This window comes from Gossypium arboreum, chromosome 13, assembly GCF_025698485.1.
Source record: "Gossypium arboreum isolate Shixiya-1 chromosome 13, ASM2569848v2, whole genome shotgun sequence".
Taxonomy (NCBI): Eukaryota; Viridiplantae; Streptophyta; class Magnoliopsida; order Malvales; family Malvaceae; genus Gossypium; species Gossypium arboreum.
Genome location: NC_069082.1, coordinates 123,142,757 through 123,161,399, shown reverse-complemented (window position 1 = coordinate 123,161,399; position 18,643 = coordinate 123,142,757). Strand labels below are relative to the sequence as shown.

The window sequence follows — 18,643 nt, the reverse complement described above, 5'->3', positions numbered from 1 at the left end:
TTTTTTAATAATATAATTTTATTTTTTTAAAATATTATTATTTTATTATATTTTAATAATTTTTAAAATTTTAAAATTCAGTCGGGTCAAAACCGGGTCGAGCCAGACCCGGAGACGGGACCATTCGCGCCTGCTGCAGGGGCGCGACTTCCCTGCAGCCCGCCACGTGTCCCTGCCCCCCCCCCCCCCCACCCCCCATCCCACCTGTAGAGACAGAGAAAAAATTAAATTTTGTAATGGGGACCATATAAGCACCGGTCCCCCAATTTTGTGAATGCAGCAGTAAAAGAAAAGAAGAAGAAGAAGAAGAAAAAGAAGAAGAAGAAGAAGAAGAAGGAGAAGGGGGAGAAAGAAGAAGAAAATGTTAGTAATTTTTTTATAATTATTTTAAGATTAAAATGTTAGTAGTTTGGTGTTATGTGATAATTTTTAGTGTTTGTAATTATTTTAAAATTAAAAAATACATTTTTAAAAAAGTAAAATATTAGTAATTTAAGAGTGTTATGTAATTATTGTGCTTGAATATAGTTTATTAGTTGCTAATTTTGTTTTTGTTTTTAATACTACTTGTCAAGTCTTGCTTTATTTGTTTTTAATTTAAACTTTTTTGTTGAATTTTCAAGTCCATGATTTTTGTTTTACTTTTATCTAACATCCTATTTTGGTGTTTTAATTTTTTAACCTAGTTGGGTAAAAACCCCATTATTTTGCCATTGATGCTCGATTTTGATAGCTTAATGGCAGCCTCCCTTTAAATAAATATATAAAAAATCAATATTTTGCCGTTATTGTCCATTTCGGATTTACTTGGAATCAATATTTTTGTATTTTATTTAAAAAACTTTACTAGCATTCACTTCATTGTTAACAAAAAGTGAGAAATATAGTGACTAATACATTCTAAAAATAAAATAAAAATTTATACCTATGTAAAATGTATAAACTTGAGAGTTAATCTTTTCAAATATTCTTAAATTATAATTTAATTTAATTTCAAACTTTTAAATTTAATTAAATTTACCTATGTAAAGTGTTCAAAAATAATTCTTTTAAATTTTATAAAAATTTAATCAAAACTTAAGGAAAAATAAAATATTTTTAAGAGTAAAATAGACTATTAATAAATTATGCTTGTATTTTAACTTGTATAAAACACATAACAAGAGAAATAATATATATTAAAGAATTAAACACATTAATATAAATGATATGTTAAAATGCATTTGGCTTTATGATTGGAAGTAATGTAGTACTTTGCGGTTGAATAGATGCATAATTGACTAGTTGAAAGTGAGTATATGAGAAATAAGTTACTTTGAATATGGAAAGATGTTGAACAAACGATCTAAAGAGAGTAAGAAATAAAATTAAATAATTCTGAAGAGAGTAAGAAATTTTAATGTAATTTTAATGTAATTTTGATATAATGTAAATTTATAATTTTTATTTATTTGATAATTTTAATTGCAGATTTGTAGCAAATGGGTTCGTTGATTGATAATGAAAATAAGGGTCACTTATCTAGTAACATTAATGAGATGGTAATGAAAATTTTATTTGATAGTCACATTATTTGTTGAATGAAATTATATTGTATTAACCATTTCGTAAATATAATAATGTCAGGTCGAGTACCGCGTATTGAGGGGTCGTATTTATAATGTAGGGTTTCAGCCGGATGAACGCGTAATACCGTTCTTAGAGTTAGCGGGGTTCGAATCAGCAGCATTGATCCGGACTTTTGATCTGCGATATAACTTAATTTCTGCTTTAGTCGAGCGATGGCGTCCGGAGACGCACACATTTCATTTGCCGTGCGGGGAGTGCACCATAACTTTAGAGGACGTTGCAGTACAGCTGGGGCTCCCAATCGACGGGAACGTGGTCACGGGCGTAAGTTCGATCTCGAGGCCGGCTCGCATTTGCTACGAGTTACTTGGACGCTCCCCAAGTGAGGGGAAATTTGCCACATTGCGGTTTTCATGGCTAAAGGCCAATTTTGAGCATTTGCCCAATACTGCCACTGAATTGGAGGTTATGCAGGCCGCTCGAGGTTACATTATGCACCTTATAGGAGGTGTACTCGTGCCGGATTCACACGGCAGTGAGGTCAGTTTGATGTACCTACCGCTACTGTCTAATTTGCATAACACGCGTTCATACAGTTGGGGGTCTGCAGTGTTAGCCACGCTATACCGCGAACTTTGTATTAAGAAAAGATAAGTTACAACACTGCCCTAAAACATTAAAACTTATATTGAAAAGATAAGGTAATCCTTTACCCATTCTCACAACTTGTCTCTTCCAGTCTGCATTCTTATAATCTCACTGGAAGTTAGCCGCGATGTGCCGGATGCAGTAAACGGATCTCCATGGCATACCAGAACACCTAATGGCAGCAATTAATCCTTTCCCTTTATCAAAGATGATGCAAATATTATCGTTGCTAATAATATACCTCCGTAGGTTGGTAAGGAAAAATTCCCATGATTCCATGTTCTCCTTATTGACGATGGCAAATGCTATCGGAAGTACGTTCCTGTTGCCGTCTTGAGCAATCGCAAGAAGTAGGATCTGTATATTTTCCATATAGCCAGTCCCATCTACTTGCACAAACGGCTTGCGATGGGAAATCGCGCACACATGGATCAAACGTCCAGAACATTCGATGAAAAATTCTTTTTCCCGATTGTAGTTGGTCATCTGGCCCGTAATAAGGTCGCGTCTGCAACTCAATGACAGTCTCTGGCACGTACTCCCTCATAGCGGCTATCCATCCCTGTAACTCATTGTACGATGCATCGAAATCTCCATACAATTGTTCCATTGCCATTTGTTTAGCTATCCATGCCTTTCGGTATAATACTCGATACTGGAATCGTGCCTGCATTTCGGCAATCAGTACTGAAACTTTAATGGCAGGCATGTCTTTCACCATTGGCATGATGCACGTACAGATAGTTTTCGAATCAAGTTTTCGATGATCTTCTGTCATACGTGTTGAAGTGCATGTGTGAGGCACAACAAATTTTCGTATCTCCCACATCTGCGACTTCTGGATAAATGCAGCTCGTATCCTCCAATTGCAGCCTTCCGCCGACCTCCAACACTCTCCAATGTATAATGTCGGTTTAGACGTTACAACTTTATAGTCTACTGATATATTCATGCTATACCGCTTAATGGCAAAAACACATTCTTCCTTACTTTCGAATCTTTGGCCTACGAACAACTCCTCAGAATCAGAATATACAACTATCCGGTAAGCAGATAGTATTTTAGGGTACTCTGGAAACTCAGCTACGTGCGCCGCATCGGGGTCTATCCGAGACATGTGTACCCCAAGATTATTGTGTATCGCAATACGACGAATCTGGTTCCCGACTGAAGACGCGTTAACGTTTCTATCATCATTAACGCCTTCGTCGTCAATATCATCCGGGACCTCGTCTACGTCGGGATCACTCTCACTATCGACTTCATGATCAGAAGGATCATTACTATGGTATACATCATCACCAACCACATCAGTCTCGGGTGCAGCATTAAGATCAATGTCGATCCCGTGTATAGTTGATTGGCTATCAACGTACGATATCGGAACCACCATACACGGCTCTTGAGCTCTATCTTCTTCACCTAATGAAGTGGGATCTTCAGTTGCCTCTATACCAGCTAACTCAGCAAATAACTGAATCGGTGCATTTTGGTTGTTTCGAGTCCCACAATAAAGAGTGACCATTGTCTCCACGTCTTCATCGTCTACGACTTCTATTTCGGTGAATTTTATGGGATCCGTCGAAACTGGAAACTTGTAGAAAAGTTTCGACATCCTTCTCCCACAACGTTTATAAATTTTTTCACTAATTTTTTCCTTCATATCATCAAACGAGATATTTTTACTAAATCTGATTGCTACTTATTTGAGACATTCAAATATACATCCCACGGTTATTGTTAAAATTTCTCCATCGAAAAAAACACATTCGAAAAATTGGTTCTCCATCTTCAATACTAGATCTTTTAAAAAAAATTTCAAAATTTTCAAAACAGTTTCGAATAGAAAAAAAATACATAAAATTTTTAATGCAAAAATTTTCATTCATAAGCTAACAAAATTAATAACCTAACAAAATAACTTTCAAATAATAAAATTACTAACAAAACTTTACATTCTATTTACAAAAAAAAATACTAAAATACCTTATCCTCCTCCTTGTTTTCTTCTCCTTTCTTTTTTTTCTTCTCCCTATCTTCTTCTTTCCGTTCAACTTTCGTATGCTAAATTTTGTGGTATATGAACCATTTGATTTTCGGGAGTATATATAGGGAAAAAGTTAAGCACGTGTGGGCCCCACCACAACCATATTCATTTGCGCCTCTGAGAAAGGCTCGATTAGTCGCGCCTTTCAAGTAGGCGCAACCTGTATTCGTATTTATACGCGAGTCATATTAACCCTAAAATAAAAAATAATATTTTATTTAAAAAAATTAATATAAAATAATCATTTGGGCCTGTCAGATAGGCGCGAATGAAAAAAACACCCAATTTTCGTATATAATTGGGCTGACAACCTATTTGATAAATAATTTTTTTTTAAAATTTATTTTAGTAAAAAACCCTAAATAATTATTAAACTTAATAAATTTTTTTTCTTTTCTCTCTTTGCAGGTGGCATGGGAGGGTGCAGGATGGGGGGGGGGGCAGGGACACGTGGTGGGCTGCAGGGAAGTCACGCCCCTGCAGCAGGCGCGAATGGTCCACCCCTGCAGCAGGCGCGAATGGTCGCGCCTCCGGGTCTGGCTCGACCCAAAAAAACAATCCATTTCCGTAAATAATGTATCTGACACCCTATTTTGGTATTTTAAAATTTTTTTTAACCCAATTGGGTAAAAAACCCGAAGTTTTCTCTTTTCACAGGTGAATCGTGGTATTCTCTAATTATATTATTTCTAAAATTCCAACATATATATATATATATATATATTTAAAAAATACAAATTTATTTACTATTACCTCTAACATTTATTGATTATAATAATTAGTTTATTGATAACTATTATTCTTTACATAATAGCCGAGTTAGAAAAATTTTTACAGAAATTAAAATTAAAATTTATATTTTTACGATAGTAAAAATATAATTTTATTATTTTACTAGTTTATATTTTTATAATTTTTAAAAATTAAATTAAATGTTTATTATTTTTAAAAGATTAAAATGTGATTTTACTATTATTAATTTAAATATTTATAAATTATAAAAAATTAACTGAATTTTTTCATTTTAAAGGATCGAGAGACTCAATTTTCATACTCCACTCTACACAAAACAACACTCGAATTATTAGAAATTAATTTTAAATAATAATTGTATCATTAATTTGTTGAATACTTCGCATTTTTCCTATCATCTCCATTAGTTCAACCTTCACATAAACTCAAGTTTGAAGAGTGTTGGCTGATTTAGTTTTTCTTTTAATCATGTTTTTATTTAAAATTTATTTGTATTACACTTTTTTATCTAGTATTTTTATTGTAAATTTGTTTATAATTTTGTGTATAAATAGATGCATATTCAAGGAATGATAAGCACGCCACTTTTATCTTTTCATAATTAAAAGGGTTTAATAGAATTTTTTTAATTTGTTAGTAATGTTTTTTAATACTTTAGTTTTATTAGTTTAAAAATTTTTAATTTATTTTATTAAAAGAGTAGGGTCAAATTGAATAAATGTGTAAAATTGATGATTAAATTTATTATTATACTTTAAATATAAATACAAAATTTTAATGAAGGACTATTTTTTCACTCATGAAATGACTAATTTGATTATTAGAGAGACTAAAATGTAATCTAAGATATAATAATGAGATTTTATATTTTATACCAAATATAAAAGTTATGGGGTTAGAAATGATTAAATTGAATTATTCATCATCACCTATTGATAAAGGGTGTATTTAAGGGATTGAAAAGGGCCTCGACCTTTAAAATAAAATTTTTTCGTTTAGATATTTTAAAATTTTAAAATAAAAAATTATACTTTATTTCTTAAAAATAATTAAATTTTAATTTAATTATTAAAAATTATAATATAAATAAAATTTTTTCTACTTCGCCGTTCCACTAATGTTTTGTTTTTGCAATAAAATACAACATTAGCTGTACAAGTTACTATTTTTAGCAGTATTAGATCGTGTTTCGTACACGTTTTATTGCTTCTTCAACCCTTCTCTATGTTACTTTCTTACTATTGGCGTTGGCTTTGCTCTGTCTTTAAACATCCTTTTCTCTCTCTCTCTCTCTCTCTCTCTCTCTCTGAATATTCAAAGAATCAAAGGAATAAGTAAATTTTGATTGCTGTTCTTTCCTTTTAATTTAACTCTTCGTAAATTCTATCCATTATTTCTCTTTTTCATCACTCACAGATAGCTTCATCCTTTGTCTATTTATTTCTCTCACAATTTTTTTTCAAGTAAATACAGATAATAATAATAATAGAAAATCAGATCCTTTGGCAAATAATTGTCTTTGTTTCAATCGACTTTATAAACAGTAGTATAAAAGATCGATTATTTCGATGATGCTTTACAAGAAGAGCTTGGGAAATATGGTTTGGAATTTACGAAAACTCTGTTATATAATTCAAACACACACACACACACATATATATATGCATATATGTAGATTTTGTAGATTGTAAAATAGAATTTGGGTTTTGGACTAAGTTTTACAAACTGTTCTTGGTAATATTTTGTGTTCTTTTTCATCTCACTTCAAGGTTACACAGCAATACATATTATGTTTAGGTTGAACAAAGACAGAACTTTACCTTTCTGGTTTCAAATTTGAGTATCCCTCTAGGCTTTAACTGTTGGGTGGAAAGTTTCTGGGATTTTAATAAATGGTTCATTTTTGTAAACTTTTAACTGTTGGTTTAGTTCTTGTTAATGAATTTATGGTTTTTTTGGGTTTTTTTCCCTCTTTCCTGTCCTAAAGTTATGTCATGTTGCAGGATTATGTTATATGATGCATTATTTTGATGTCTTTCAGGTATAAAGGGTAATTGTTTACCTAGATGGATGAGTATGGTGGTAAAAGAGGTGTTGATGGGCTTGGAAAGGGATCAGGTCTGGTTTTGAACGATCATGTTAATAACAGAGAACGAAATGCTCGGTTTTGCAATCGAATTGGATGCGGTGCCGGGCTAAACTCCATGAATGATACTCGAAATGGGTGCTCAAGAAATGGAAAGGGAATAATTGGAAGTTCCTCTAGAGTAAACCCTACTGTTAGTAACAACAGAAAATCCTCTATAAATCCTCAGAAGAAGCTATCATCTCAGCTGGAAACTAGTAGTGTTCGGGATGAATTGCAAGTGTCGGAGCTCGTTCCACAGTCTGAATCTGGAAATGTGGATTCCTGGGAAGTGCGAAGTTCTAGTGTGGCATCGAGCACAAGTTCGAGGAGAAACATGATTCAGAGATCTCCAAGTGCTTCTGTGGGCTTGGCAACTCGTGCTAACGCAAGCAGGTATGGTTTGAGAAATTTAAGATGTAAGTCCATATCCGATGTTGTCCCGTCTGGTTGTTCATCATCAGATTCAAGCATTATAAGAAGGGAAGACACGGTTAAAACGAGAAACTCTGATGGAGAGGGAAGTTCCTCCGGTTCCAGTAGGGGAAAGAAGTTAAGTGGGTCATCTTTGGAGGGACAGAACAACGGTCCTAGTCATGGTGTTTTTATTTCTGCCGATTCAAGGCAAGCCAGAAACTGGAGAGATAGTGGTGTTGCTTATTCAGTTCGGACTAGGAGGTCAAACAGTAGTTATGGTAGACGGGGATTCCCTAACCAAGCAAATGGAAATAGGTTAAGTTCGAACGAGTACCATGTGATCATGCCCCAAGTGCCTCGATCTGATATACCTATCAATTTGAATGATCCTGTTTCCACAGAAATTGCCTCGACTCGTGCTAGTTCTTACAGTCAACCAGATAATATAAGTGAGAGTTTACTCGATATCATGCCATCTAGTCCTTCAGAAATAGGTGTTAACCGTGATAGCTTCTGGCACTACAATATTGATGGCATTGGGGAGGTATATTAGCATATTTATATCTTTATATTCTATATTCCTTCTTTCTATGGAACTTGAGGAAGGGACTCAATATACTCTCCAGAGAGAGGCTAACATAAAGCATTAGCAGTTTGTTTGAAGTACTGAAGCTTCATCTATCGCTATTGTTTTATTTTTTATGCAGGTTTTATTAGCATTAGAGAGGATCGAACAAGATGAAGATTTGACACATGAGGTAACTAGTTTTGAAGTGTCTCTTTCTACCCGATGGGTTGTCTGTTGTTGATTCGGTTTCTGTCTTGCAGCAATTACTTGCTCTAGAGACCACCTTGTTTCTTGATGGCCTAAACTTTTACGACCAGTATAGTAACATGAGGCTGGATATAGACAATATGTCATATGAGGTTTGTTTTTGCTCACTAAGATGTATTCTAGTCTAAGTTTATTGTTAAAGATAAAACAATGGAGATTAACTTTGCTTGATATCATGACAGGAATTACTAGATCTAGAAGAAAGGATGGGTAATGTGAGCACTGTGCTATCAGAAGAAGCATTGTCAAAATGCCTTATGAAAAGCATCTATGAAGGTACTAGTGTCGACTGTGACGGTGAAAAGGATGTTACCAAATGTAGTATCTGTCAGGTGCTTCCCTATAGAACTTTCCACACTATCTATCAATGCAAACTTTATGCTAGTTTTGCTCTGGTCATCTCATATCAGGACTGGTTTGAGTTCAACCAAATAGAATTCATGGATTTTTGTTTTGCAGGAAGAATATGTAAATGGAGATGAAGTAGGGATGTTGCAGTGTGAGCATAGGTATCACGTGACGTGCGTACAGAATTGGCTGCAGGTGAAGAATTGGTGCCCTATTTGCAAATTTTCGCCCCATAATTGAGTTGAAGTTGAATAGAAATCAAAGGGACAAAGTACAAACTGGTACATTGTTTTCTTTAAGTATGTAAATACGAAATCCCTTTCATGTCAGTCAAGTAATAAGGCAATGGAAAGAACTCATTCGTCTATAAATTTAATGTGAATCAGACAAATGTTACTTACCGAGCGTGACCGGTTTGTCTCTTGGCAACTGCCCTTTTCCCATTCCAGATGTTTAGGCATCAGAATGCAGAAAATTGCAAGCATTCTGCAACGCGACCAACCTAGCATGATGGTTCTGCAAGTGCAACTTCATACAGGAATTCTAAACAAGGGACAACTTCATATATATCCAATCAACAATCAACAACAGTAGTTTTATATCCATCAATCAACAATAGTTGTTTGCAAATTCACATATAGGACAGTAATCTTTCCTTTTAGTGCCCAAGACAAAAAGTTGCCTTTTTTTTCTTTGCTTTTGATGTTTAGAGATTAACTTAAATGGTGAATGATATTGATAGGCTAATATTAGCTACAATAAGAGAGTAGCAAATTGGTTTGCCTTTGCTGAATACATATATGCGTATATGTGTGTGTATGTATGTATATACATAGAACTAATTGTAGATGTAGAACCATCAAAAATGGAAAGAAAGAAAAAAAAGGATTGGGGAAAATGAAGAAAGATTAAGAAGCAAGGTTCTGCAAACAAGGCCAGGCTATGAATTGAAAGCCTGTTGTTATTTTGCAGTTATAAAAAAGGTAAAACACTTCTTTCCCTTCCGTGTACTAGCTTATCCCGTGTTCCAAAAGAGAGCATAACATACATAACCTATACCATCTTAGAATACTTACCATAATACAAATTCCTGTTTCATTATTTTTTTTCTCATAACATCGGCCATACTCCATAGGCCTCGTTCATCATCAACATTTTCTTTGTAGCAAGGGAGGGAAGATCATGAATGATCCTTTGTTTGTCTCAAATTAAAATGCATATCGTCATCATCTGCGGTGGCTTTAGCTTTAAACTGTGTAATGCTGCTGAATAGTATCGATATCAAGTCCCTTCAGCTTCACAACTGATTCAACATGACCCTTCAGTGTATTCAGCTCCCTCAGCCTACAACATATGTTATGTATTATGATTATAAGCCTGGAAAAAAACAGTGCATATGGCCATATATGAATGGGAATTAGTGCAACTCACCTTGCAACCTCCGCCCTGCGCTTGGCCTGCTCTGCAATCTCTGAAAGTTCCCTGTAACTGCTCCTTTCATTGAAGACGTTTGAGGTTTCAGGTGGTTGAAGGCCATGCAGAGTTCTCTGAGCAGCTGCCCATTGTGCTTCTCTTTCCTCTTTTCCATAATCTTTCTTTGTAGTGAAGGCGGTCTTTAATGGGAACACAGCATAATAAGAACCATTGAATCAGAAATATATATACATACATATATATGTGTGTATGTAAATATCAGAAATGAAGAGATTGATTGAAATTCATGCTGAAGCCTACCTTGTTCTCCAAAAGGTTGTCCCAAGCCTTTCCACTAAGGACATAGCGGATTGCAAATTTTATAAGATCAAGTGGAATATAAGTGACCAAACTGTAAAGCCAGATTACAGCAGCCCATCCCCAACCCATGCCTTGTATCTTTGCAAAACGCCAATTAGCGTAGACAGCTATCAAAGTGGCCACCTGCCAAATACAAGCAGCTAAGCTTCATTATGTTGTAACAAGAAGCTATCAGTTACATTTGAAAAATAAAAGTAAAATGAAACCCATGAAGCAGAATTTGTGGAAATTTTCATTTATCAACTTCCACTACGTTGTTAACACAATATAAACCACCACAATTTCAGTGGTACACAGGTATTCACTGCAACACAAAGCATCTATGAGTTAAATTTTCTTACCAGCTGAGCAGCAATAAATGCAGTGACTAATAGAAGTCCAGGACGTTCGACAAAGGACCAGCTGCGAGACCGTGTGACAAAAATGAGGGCCTGACTTACTATACTAACTTGAAGGTATAAAGCTGCCATCATTTGTTCAGGACGATCCCTCAGTGACCTAACATGAAACTTGTCCTGAAATATAGCAAAAAATCAAAAGAAAACTCATAAAAAATAACACATAAATGGGGACATAGCAAAAGCTGTACTTACAGAGAAGAAATCAGTGTCTTTCATGGCCCAGAAGAATAACACGGTCATTAGTGCTAAATAACCTCCAAGCACAATGCCAGTAGAGAAAATCTCTTTGAGTTTCCAGCTATCTGGTTGTGGAGATGGCTTTACTCTGTCCTTGGAAATTGTCATGATTGTACCTATAGATATGTGTGATAAAGAAATAAATCAGATTCAAGATTATGGTAGGTTTTCTGGTGGACTTTACAACAGACTTATTGAAGAAACAGTCTGATAAAAATATCATCTTACCATCATTTAGAATGGCAATGATTAAAACCATGAACGGTGCGAAATCAAACTTCCATATTAAGGCTATGAACAAGAAACCAAACTGCCAAAATGAAAATGAATGAGCTAAACCATTTGTAAAAATTTTCAGCTTTATCATTGTTCAAGTCTCGACAGGTGTTAATATGCTTACCACAATACGGATGGTGATTGAAACAGCATAGATCTACAAAGTCGAAACGAACAAGAAACGATGTTAGAAACACTTGCCCTGTGGAGTAAAGGACTGTAAAATGCAAACCAAAGTAAGCTGAGATATGATGACTAACCGTGTAGTTCTTCATCCTTTGGAAAATAGCCCTACTGGTCAGCACTGCACTGATAATGACACTAAGCCCAGGTTCAGTAAGTACGATATCTGAAGCACTTCGAGCGGCATCGGTGGCATCAGCGACAGCGATACCAATGTCTGCCTTCTTTAAAGCAGGAGCATCGTTGACACCATCTCCTGTCATACCACAAATATGTTTCCTCTCTTGCAGCCTTTTAACAATTTCATACTTGTGTTCTGTCATTGACGTGAAAATAAATTGTTAGTGAAAAAAAAAAAAAACTAAGCAGAGGACCTTATAGCAAATAAATTTAATGATATATCAAGGACTCTTTCTTTTAAAAAAAAAAATATGTAAGAATATATTTTAATAATTTCCATTTTCCAGAATATAACATATTGAGGTACACAACATACCAGGGAAAACTCCAGCAAATCCATCAGCCTTCTCAATCAATTCATCAACAGGGAGGGCAGAAACGGAAGAATCCTTGTCTTGACCAAGCAAGGAAGATGAAGGGTACATGTTGGTTCCCATTCCAAGCCTCCTGCCAGTTTCTTTGGCAATGGCAAGCTGATCCCCTGGTATAATAGGAAAAAAATACAAAATTTACATTTTGAGATTATGCACAATGTACAATATTAAAATAACATTTACATTTTGAGATTATGTACAATGTACAATATTAAAATAACATTTAAACAACTCTTACCAGTAATCATTTTAACATTCACTCCAAGGTTTAGGGCTCTTGTGATAGTTTCAGCACTATCATGCCTAGGAGGATCAAACAGTGGCAACAAACCAACAAGCTGCCATGGTGCCCCAGGACTCTCTTTTGTTTTCTCAGGTACTTCCTGTAGAAATGGAAACTAAATAATATGACTACACCGATTTACTTAATCTAATCAACATGAGTTTTGCAAAAGTTTGTTTTGCAGACCTGTCTTGCAACAGCTAAAGACCGAAGCCCGCGTTCGGCAAATTTATCAATAACTGCATGAACTTTGTTCCTCACATCTGCTTTGCAGTTGCAAAGAGTTATGATCTATTTCAAAACATTGAAAGCATATTAGTTAGAAGTTATCCACCAAGACATTTTAAATGGATATTCCAAAATGAGCAAGCAGTATTAGTACCTGCTCTGGTGCACCTTTGCTAGCACGATGCCACTTTCCATCGGAATCGATGTAGGTTAGAGCAGTTCTTTTGTCAACAGGGTTGAATGGTAGGAAATGGACCTCTCGGATACCGGCTCGTGCCTGGAAAATCAGTATAAAAGATAACAAATGAATTCTAGGAACAAATGGTAACAAAAAAAGAAGAAAAACTTGGATGAAATTAATACCTCCTTTGGATCAGCAAGCATTCCTACAATTGCAGCATCAATAGCATCCTGGTTTTCAGTCCTTGAAGCCCTTGCTGCATAAAGCAGCACTTGCTCTTTTTCGACTCCCTTTGCGAACACTTCAATTAAGTTTCTATCAACTGTAAGTTTGTTTAGAGTTAGGGTCCCAGTCTTATCACTGCAGAGAACATCCATGCCTGCCATTTCCTCAATGGCGGTCATTCTCTTTGTGATAGCCCCTTGCTGAGAAAGCCTATGGGAACCAATAGCCATAGTGACAGACAAAACGGTTGGCATAGCGATCGGGATTCCACCGATCAAGAGTACCAGTAAATTGTCAATTCCATCCCTATACTTGCGGCGCTGTATCGGGTACATGACTATTAACTCAATGACTATTCCAACGGCAATTGAACAAATACAAAAGTTACCAATGGCAGTAAGCACTTGCTGGAAGTGTCCCACTTGATTGGTGCTGTCGACCAGGTGGGCAGCTTTACCAAAGAAAGTGTGAACACCAGTTGCAATAACAACTGCTTCTATTTCACCCTGTTTACAGGTTGATCCCGAAAACACTTCATCCGAAGGATTCTTGGTGACAGGAAGAGACTCTCCAGTGAGAGCAGATTGATCGATCTTCAAAGGATCACCCTCGAGAAGGCGAGCGTCAGCCGGAACTATGTCTCCCAGTTTAATAGTGATAATGTCCCCAGGAACCAGGATTGCTGCTTCTTGCTCACTCCATCGACCATCTCTAAGAACCTACATTATGGTACAAGAACATCATGATTAAAATAAAGAAAGACAAAAAGATGACTCAACGAACGGTTGAGTGAGCTGAATGTTGATTTCCCACCTTAGTTTTGGGAGCAAGATTAGCCATGAGAGCAGCAGCTGCATTACCAGCATTGTTTTCTTCAATAAAACTGATGGTGGAGTTGATGACCAACAAGACAATGATACCAACGAAGTCCTGCCAGTCAGGAGGCCTTCCACCACCATTTGCCAAGGCAATAGCCATGACAGCAGCAGCTTCCATGACCCATGACAAAGGATTCCACATAAAACCCAAGAACTTGAGAAATTTGCTCTCCTGTTGGCAGCATATCATACCATATTATACAACTGGATTACAAGCTGGAAATTTAGAAACTGGTATGTAAAGAGGTTATGGTAATGAATATGGACCTTTTTCTCTTCTAGTTTGTTTGGTCCAAAAACTTGAAGGCGATTGTTACCTTCCTGGGTAGTCAAGCCTGCTCTTGTACATTTCAGTTGCTCGAACACTTCCTCAATTGGAATCCGTTCCTATAAGCAATTATCACTTCCTTAGCCAATTTAATTACCACTTCCTCAATAAAAGTGCACCTAAGGAGAATTGTTGTTTTGTTCGTATGTGTATGCATTTAAGTGAAAATCAAGTGTCTCATAACAAAGAACATATGTCCCCACCCAAGTGACAACCAATAAAAGAATCTACCTTTAGACTAAAACAAATAAGTCATATTAATTGCTTAAAATTTATATTTAATGTAAGTTAATTTTAATATCATTTAAATTATTTTATATTCAAAATTATATCTAAAATAAAATATTTAAATATTTTACCTTACATTTTACAATAATATTAAATACTTCAATTTAAAAACCTTTTATTTGATGATCAAAAGAAAATTTTGAAAGAAAGTTTTTCAAAACTGCTTTTCAGCTATAAACTAAACCTAAATCAAACTAACTTTCAGCTGGAGAAACAAAATATTATAAGTAATTATTAGTATTACAAATAGAATTACATACTCCTATTTTTCTAATAATAATTATAATAAAGCTATTACCTAATTCCAAAGAAAATTTTGCCCTAACGTAAGACAAATTCAAAGAAAAATGAAACCTAGCTAAATAATTCAACTTCAAAAGCCCAAAACAACACGAGTCTAATGCAGATATGTTGGATCTGTTTTATATTAAATTATGGTAAGAGGTATTGGCAAGGTCAAGTTATCCATAATTTTTTTCCTAATTATTATTCAATACAAATTTAATCAATCAATAATGATTTTCTTATTCATAAGGATGAATAATAAAATTAATGAATTAAAATAATGATAAAAATATAATAGAACGTCATCTTAACCCCACAGACAATGGCAATGAAACAAACTTACTATAAATAGATTTTGTCACATTTACTGTGCGAATGAAAAAATATTTTATATTAAAAATATTATCTTTTAATTTTTTCACTAATAAAGATTGGTGAAGTGGTAATAATTTTATATTTTTAATTGTTTTATTTAAAATGATAAAAAATATAAAAAAGTAAAAATATCATTATAAAAATATTAATTATAATTTAAAAGAATCATGCTTCTATATATTTATAATTGAATTAGTGACCTAATTAAAAGTGACATCAATGTAATAAAATGTTTAATATATTAGTTTTGAAAATTTTAAAGTTATTATATAATATATTATTTTGATTTTTCAATTCATGGGTGAATTTTTTCCAAAAGTTTTTTATATAAATTTCTGAAATTCTTTTACTAGTTTAAACCAAGCAACCAATGAATACATTTAAATACTAATAGAACCAAAACCAAATAAAATAAAATAGATTTAAATATGAAGATTGAAATCATTTTTCCGGTTTTTTTTTTTTTTAAATCTTGCTCAGCCTCACTATGTACTAACAGCATGTCGATATGGGACTCTGGGGCATTTCTTTTTTGGTTCGATGGATCATGGGGCATATTATGATACCCTTTTCTTCGCCGTCATATAAAAACCGATTTATCAAATTTTAGTCACTGTTCAGTAGTTAGTCGCGAATTTGTTTTTTCATGTGATCCCTCTCAGTCATATAAAAAAACCCAAAGAAACTCCCGATAACAAAAACAAAACAAAATTTAACATTTTTCTCTTTCTTTTTGAAAAAAAAAATCCTAATAAAGACATGTTCTTAAAAATCGTAGGACTACAGGAAACTTCTGTTTATTTTTCAATAGTAAAATCAACGTTGAAAACAAAAACGCAAGATTTATGGCGAAAAATAATGATTCCTGCTCTTACTCCTAGCTGCCAGCTACCTCAGTCTAAACCTCTTTATTCTTTGGAAAAAAAAATGAAAAAATACAGAGAGTGATGAAAAGATGCGATCAAAGCACATAAATGCTGGAGATGAAAAGAAAATTGGCAGTAAACCTCACTAGAAACAGATATCAAACTAATTAAAGAAAAATAAAATGAAGATATTGGTATGTATTAAGCTTTCTTTCATAAAAGCAACAGCAAATCGTCGCTTAATTGACTTTAAAAAAAAAAACAGAAGCAAAGTTCAGGTACACTTTTTTTATAAAATTCAAGAACAGAGAACAATACAAAAAAACATATAGTTCATGTATAATCACGTCTTTTGGTGATCTAAAAGCCAAATTAAACACAATTCAATACTTAAAAAAAAAAAAACATGCATAAACTTGATTGATTTAAAGGATGGAAGAAAGAATTTAATTTACCAGATCGACGGACTCATTCTTGATCTCGTCGAGGCTTATGCCCTTGTTGCCAGCCATCTGTATTAGCTAGATTAAAGAACTAGTAGTAGTAGCAGCTATTTAGAGCCACATACAAAAGCCAATAATGGCTAATACCAATGCTAAGAAGCAATACTAATGAAAAACTCTACGACGATAATGACGGTATAACAATAAACGGAGACGTTGCCCTTCTTCTTTAGTTTTTTATTTTTTATTTTTTACGGTTCACACCTTGTTTTGGGTTTGGTTATATTGACGTAAATGAATGGAGTCTCTGTTTCAGGGTATATATACGTGAAATGGCGGAGGAGGAGCCTTAATCGTTGCCCTCCATCTGTAGTAGCAAAAAGTGTAGCCGCTATGGGACCCGCTTAACCTGTCCATTTCTTGCTCGTTTCGATCCGCCACGCGCCGCTTCATTCAATTCACTTCACACACTAGGGTGCTGCCCGCTGGGTGCGCGGTCCGGTCTGTGCATAGTCGGGTTTTAACACAATATCGATAAATTTTTTAAAAATATTTATAAAATAAAAAGGGGTTAATTATACAAGATTTTGATTATTTTTTAGTAAGGAAGATTTTCTTTCCAAAGTGGGTAATTTTTTACATAAAGAAACTATTTGCATTTTTTTAAATGTAGTTATTTCATGTCTCTTTTAAAATAAATTATAATAATAGCCTTAATTATATAAGATATTATATTAGATTTTTTACATTTTCTTAAATAAGCCATTGTTGCATTAATTTATGACATAATTTCAATCAATTAATCAATCTTTCAAGTATTTATAGTATAGATTTGTTTAATTGATATTGTGATTGTTGCATTTGTAAAATTGTTCCTTTTAACATGTATATAAAACCAAAATTGTATTTATTAGTTTAAAATTTGCAATTTAATAAAATAATTTGTAACACCCTTCGCCTGTTTTCATTGTCGGATTAGGGTTACAGAGTATTATTGTACATTTAGAATATTTACCAACAAGTAACATTGAACTTATTCAATTAATTAACAACACTCATAAATAATTCAGATTGAAGTCAAACATACACTTATGGGTCTTAAATTGATCCTATGAGGCCTTAAAAATAGTTTAGAAATAAACAGGGGCCAATTCGAAGCAAAGTAGAAAGTTTAGGGAAAAACTAAAAATTTTCAAAACAGGGGTCATACGGCCATGTGCCCAAGCCGTGTGATAGAGCCTAGACCATGTGACTCCAGACATGGCCATGTGGCTACTCCATATGCCCGTGTACGCAGGCTGTGTAACTAACTGTGCCCGTGTAATATAAGGTCACACGGCCGTGTAACTCTCTGTGCTTGTGTAGACCAACTTACACCTAACACGCTAAGGGTACACGCCAGTGTGGGTTTGCCCGTGTGCAACACACAACTGTGTGACAGGCCGTATGTGCCTAAAATTGACCCAAAACATACTCAATTCTTATCCAAATGCTTAGGTACCTAAACTAACTTTCAACACAGGATCACGAGACCTCAACTACATTCAAGAACAATAAAAACATACTAAATCTATCAACCTAAGTCCTGACCAATAGGTCATCAATGACACCACAAATAAACACTTAGACTTTTCACCAACATAGCCAACTTCCATGATGCAATCACATTTACTCCTCTCTGGCATACAATAGCTCATAATCTATATGCCATTTAGTGCTCATTCAACCACATACCCATGTGACCTAGTTTAGTTATATATATGCTTACACTACATGGACATATAACATAGCAAAATCTATTACACATTGGTACCACTACAATAGCTCATAATCTATATGTCATTTAATGCTCATTCAACCAGATACCCATGTGACCTAGTTTAGTTATATATATGCTTACACTACATGGACATATAACATAGCAAAATTTATCACACATTGGTACCACTACATAAATATTATAGGCTAATACAAAAGTATTCATTCCTCCTATTACATGCCATATAAGCCAAGTTGTAATCAAAATCTACCAAAAGGCCCCTGAATAGTTTGAATTCTCAAAGTTAATCCAATCTC

The 18,643-nt window shown here is 34.3% G+C and overlaps 3 protein-coding genes across 5 annotated transcripts; 2 read left to right on the top strand and 1 right to left on the bottom strand.

Moving 5' to 3' along the window:
- The first annotated feature begins 1,481 nt into the window (after positions 1–1,481).
- On the top strand, positions 1,482–2,406 carry LOC108462199 (protein MAINTENANCE OF MERISTEMS). The gene is made up of 3 exons (XM_017762175.2): positions 1,482–1,541; positions 1,627–2,206; positions 2,309–2,406. Exons 1-3 carry the CDS (start codon positions 1,482–1,484, stop codon positions 2,404–2,406), a joined length of 738 nt encoding a protein of 245 aa, XP_017617664.2.
- A 3,798-nt stretch (positions 2,407–6,204) lies between these two features.
- Positions 6,205–10,066, top strand: LOC108463777 (uncharacterized). 3 transcript variants are annotated; one of them, XM_017763687.2, is made up of 6 exons: positions 6,205–6,351; positions 7,059–8,103; positions 8,267–8,317; positions 8,388–8,486; positions 8,577–8,726; positions 8,854–9,113. In XM_017763687.2, the coding sequence occupies exons 2-6, from the start codon at positions 7,084–7,086 to the stop codon at positions 8,980–8,982; spliced, it is 1,449 nt and encodes a 482-aa protein (XP_017619176.1). In that variant the 5' UTR covers positions 6,205–6,351; positions 7,059–7,083; the 3' UTR covers positions 8,983–9,113. The 3 variants fall into 3 exon arrangements, with proteins under 3 accessions (XP_017619176.1, XP_017619174.1, XP_052879903.1); XM_017763685.2 differs by having other exon boundaries at positions 6,263–6,618; XM_053023943.1 differs by lacking the exon at positions 6,205–6,351 and adding an exon at positions 6,632–6,751 and having other exon boundaries at positions 8,854–10,066.
- LOC108463776 (plasma membrane ATPase 4) lies at positions 9,664–17,097 on the bottom strand. Its single transcript, XM_017763683.2, has 16 exons — positions 16,580–17,097; positions 14,250–14,369; positions 13,918–14,154; positions 13,062–13,823; positions 12,853–12,975; positions 12,657–12,761; positions 12,426–12,570; positions 12,130–12,294; positions 11,711–11,949; positions 11,575–11,607; positions 11,403–11,484; positions 11,130–11,290; positions 10,878–11,051; positions 10,477–10,659; positions 10,174–10,355; positions 9,664–10,086 (listed from the first exon to the last, which is right to left on the bottom strand). Exons 1-16 carry the CDS (start codon positions 16,634–16,636, stop codon positions 9,990–9,992), a joined length of 2,865 nt encoding a protein of 954 aa, XP_017619172.1. The 5' UTR covers positions 16,637–17,097; the 3' UTR covers positions 9,664–9,989.
- Between the last annotated feature and the right edge of the window lie 1,546 nt (positions 17,098–18,643).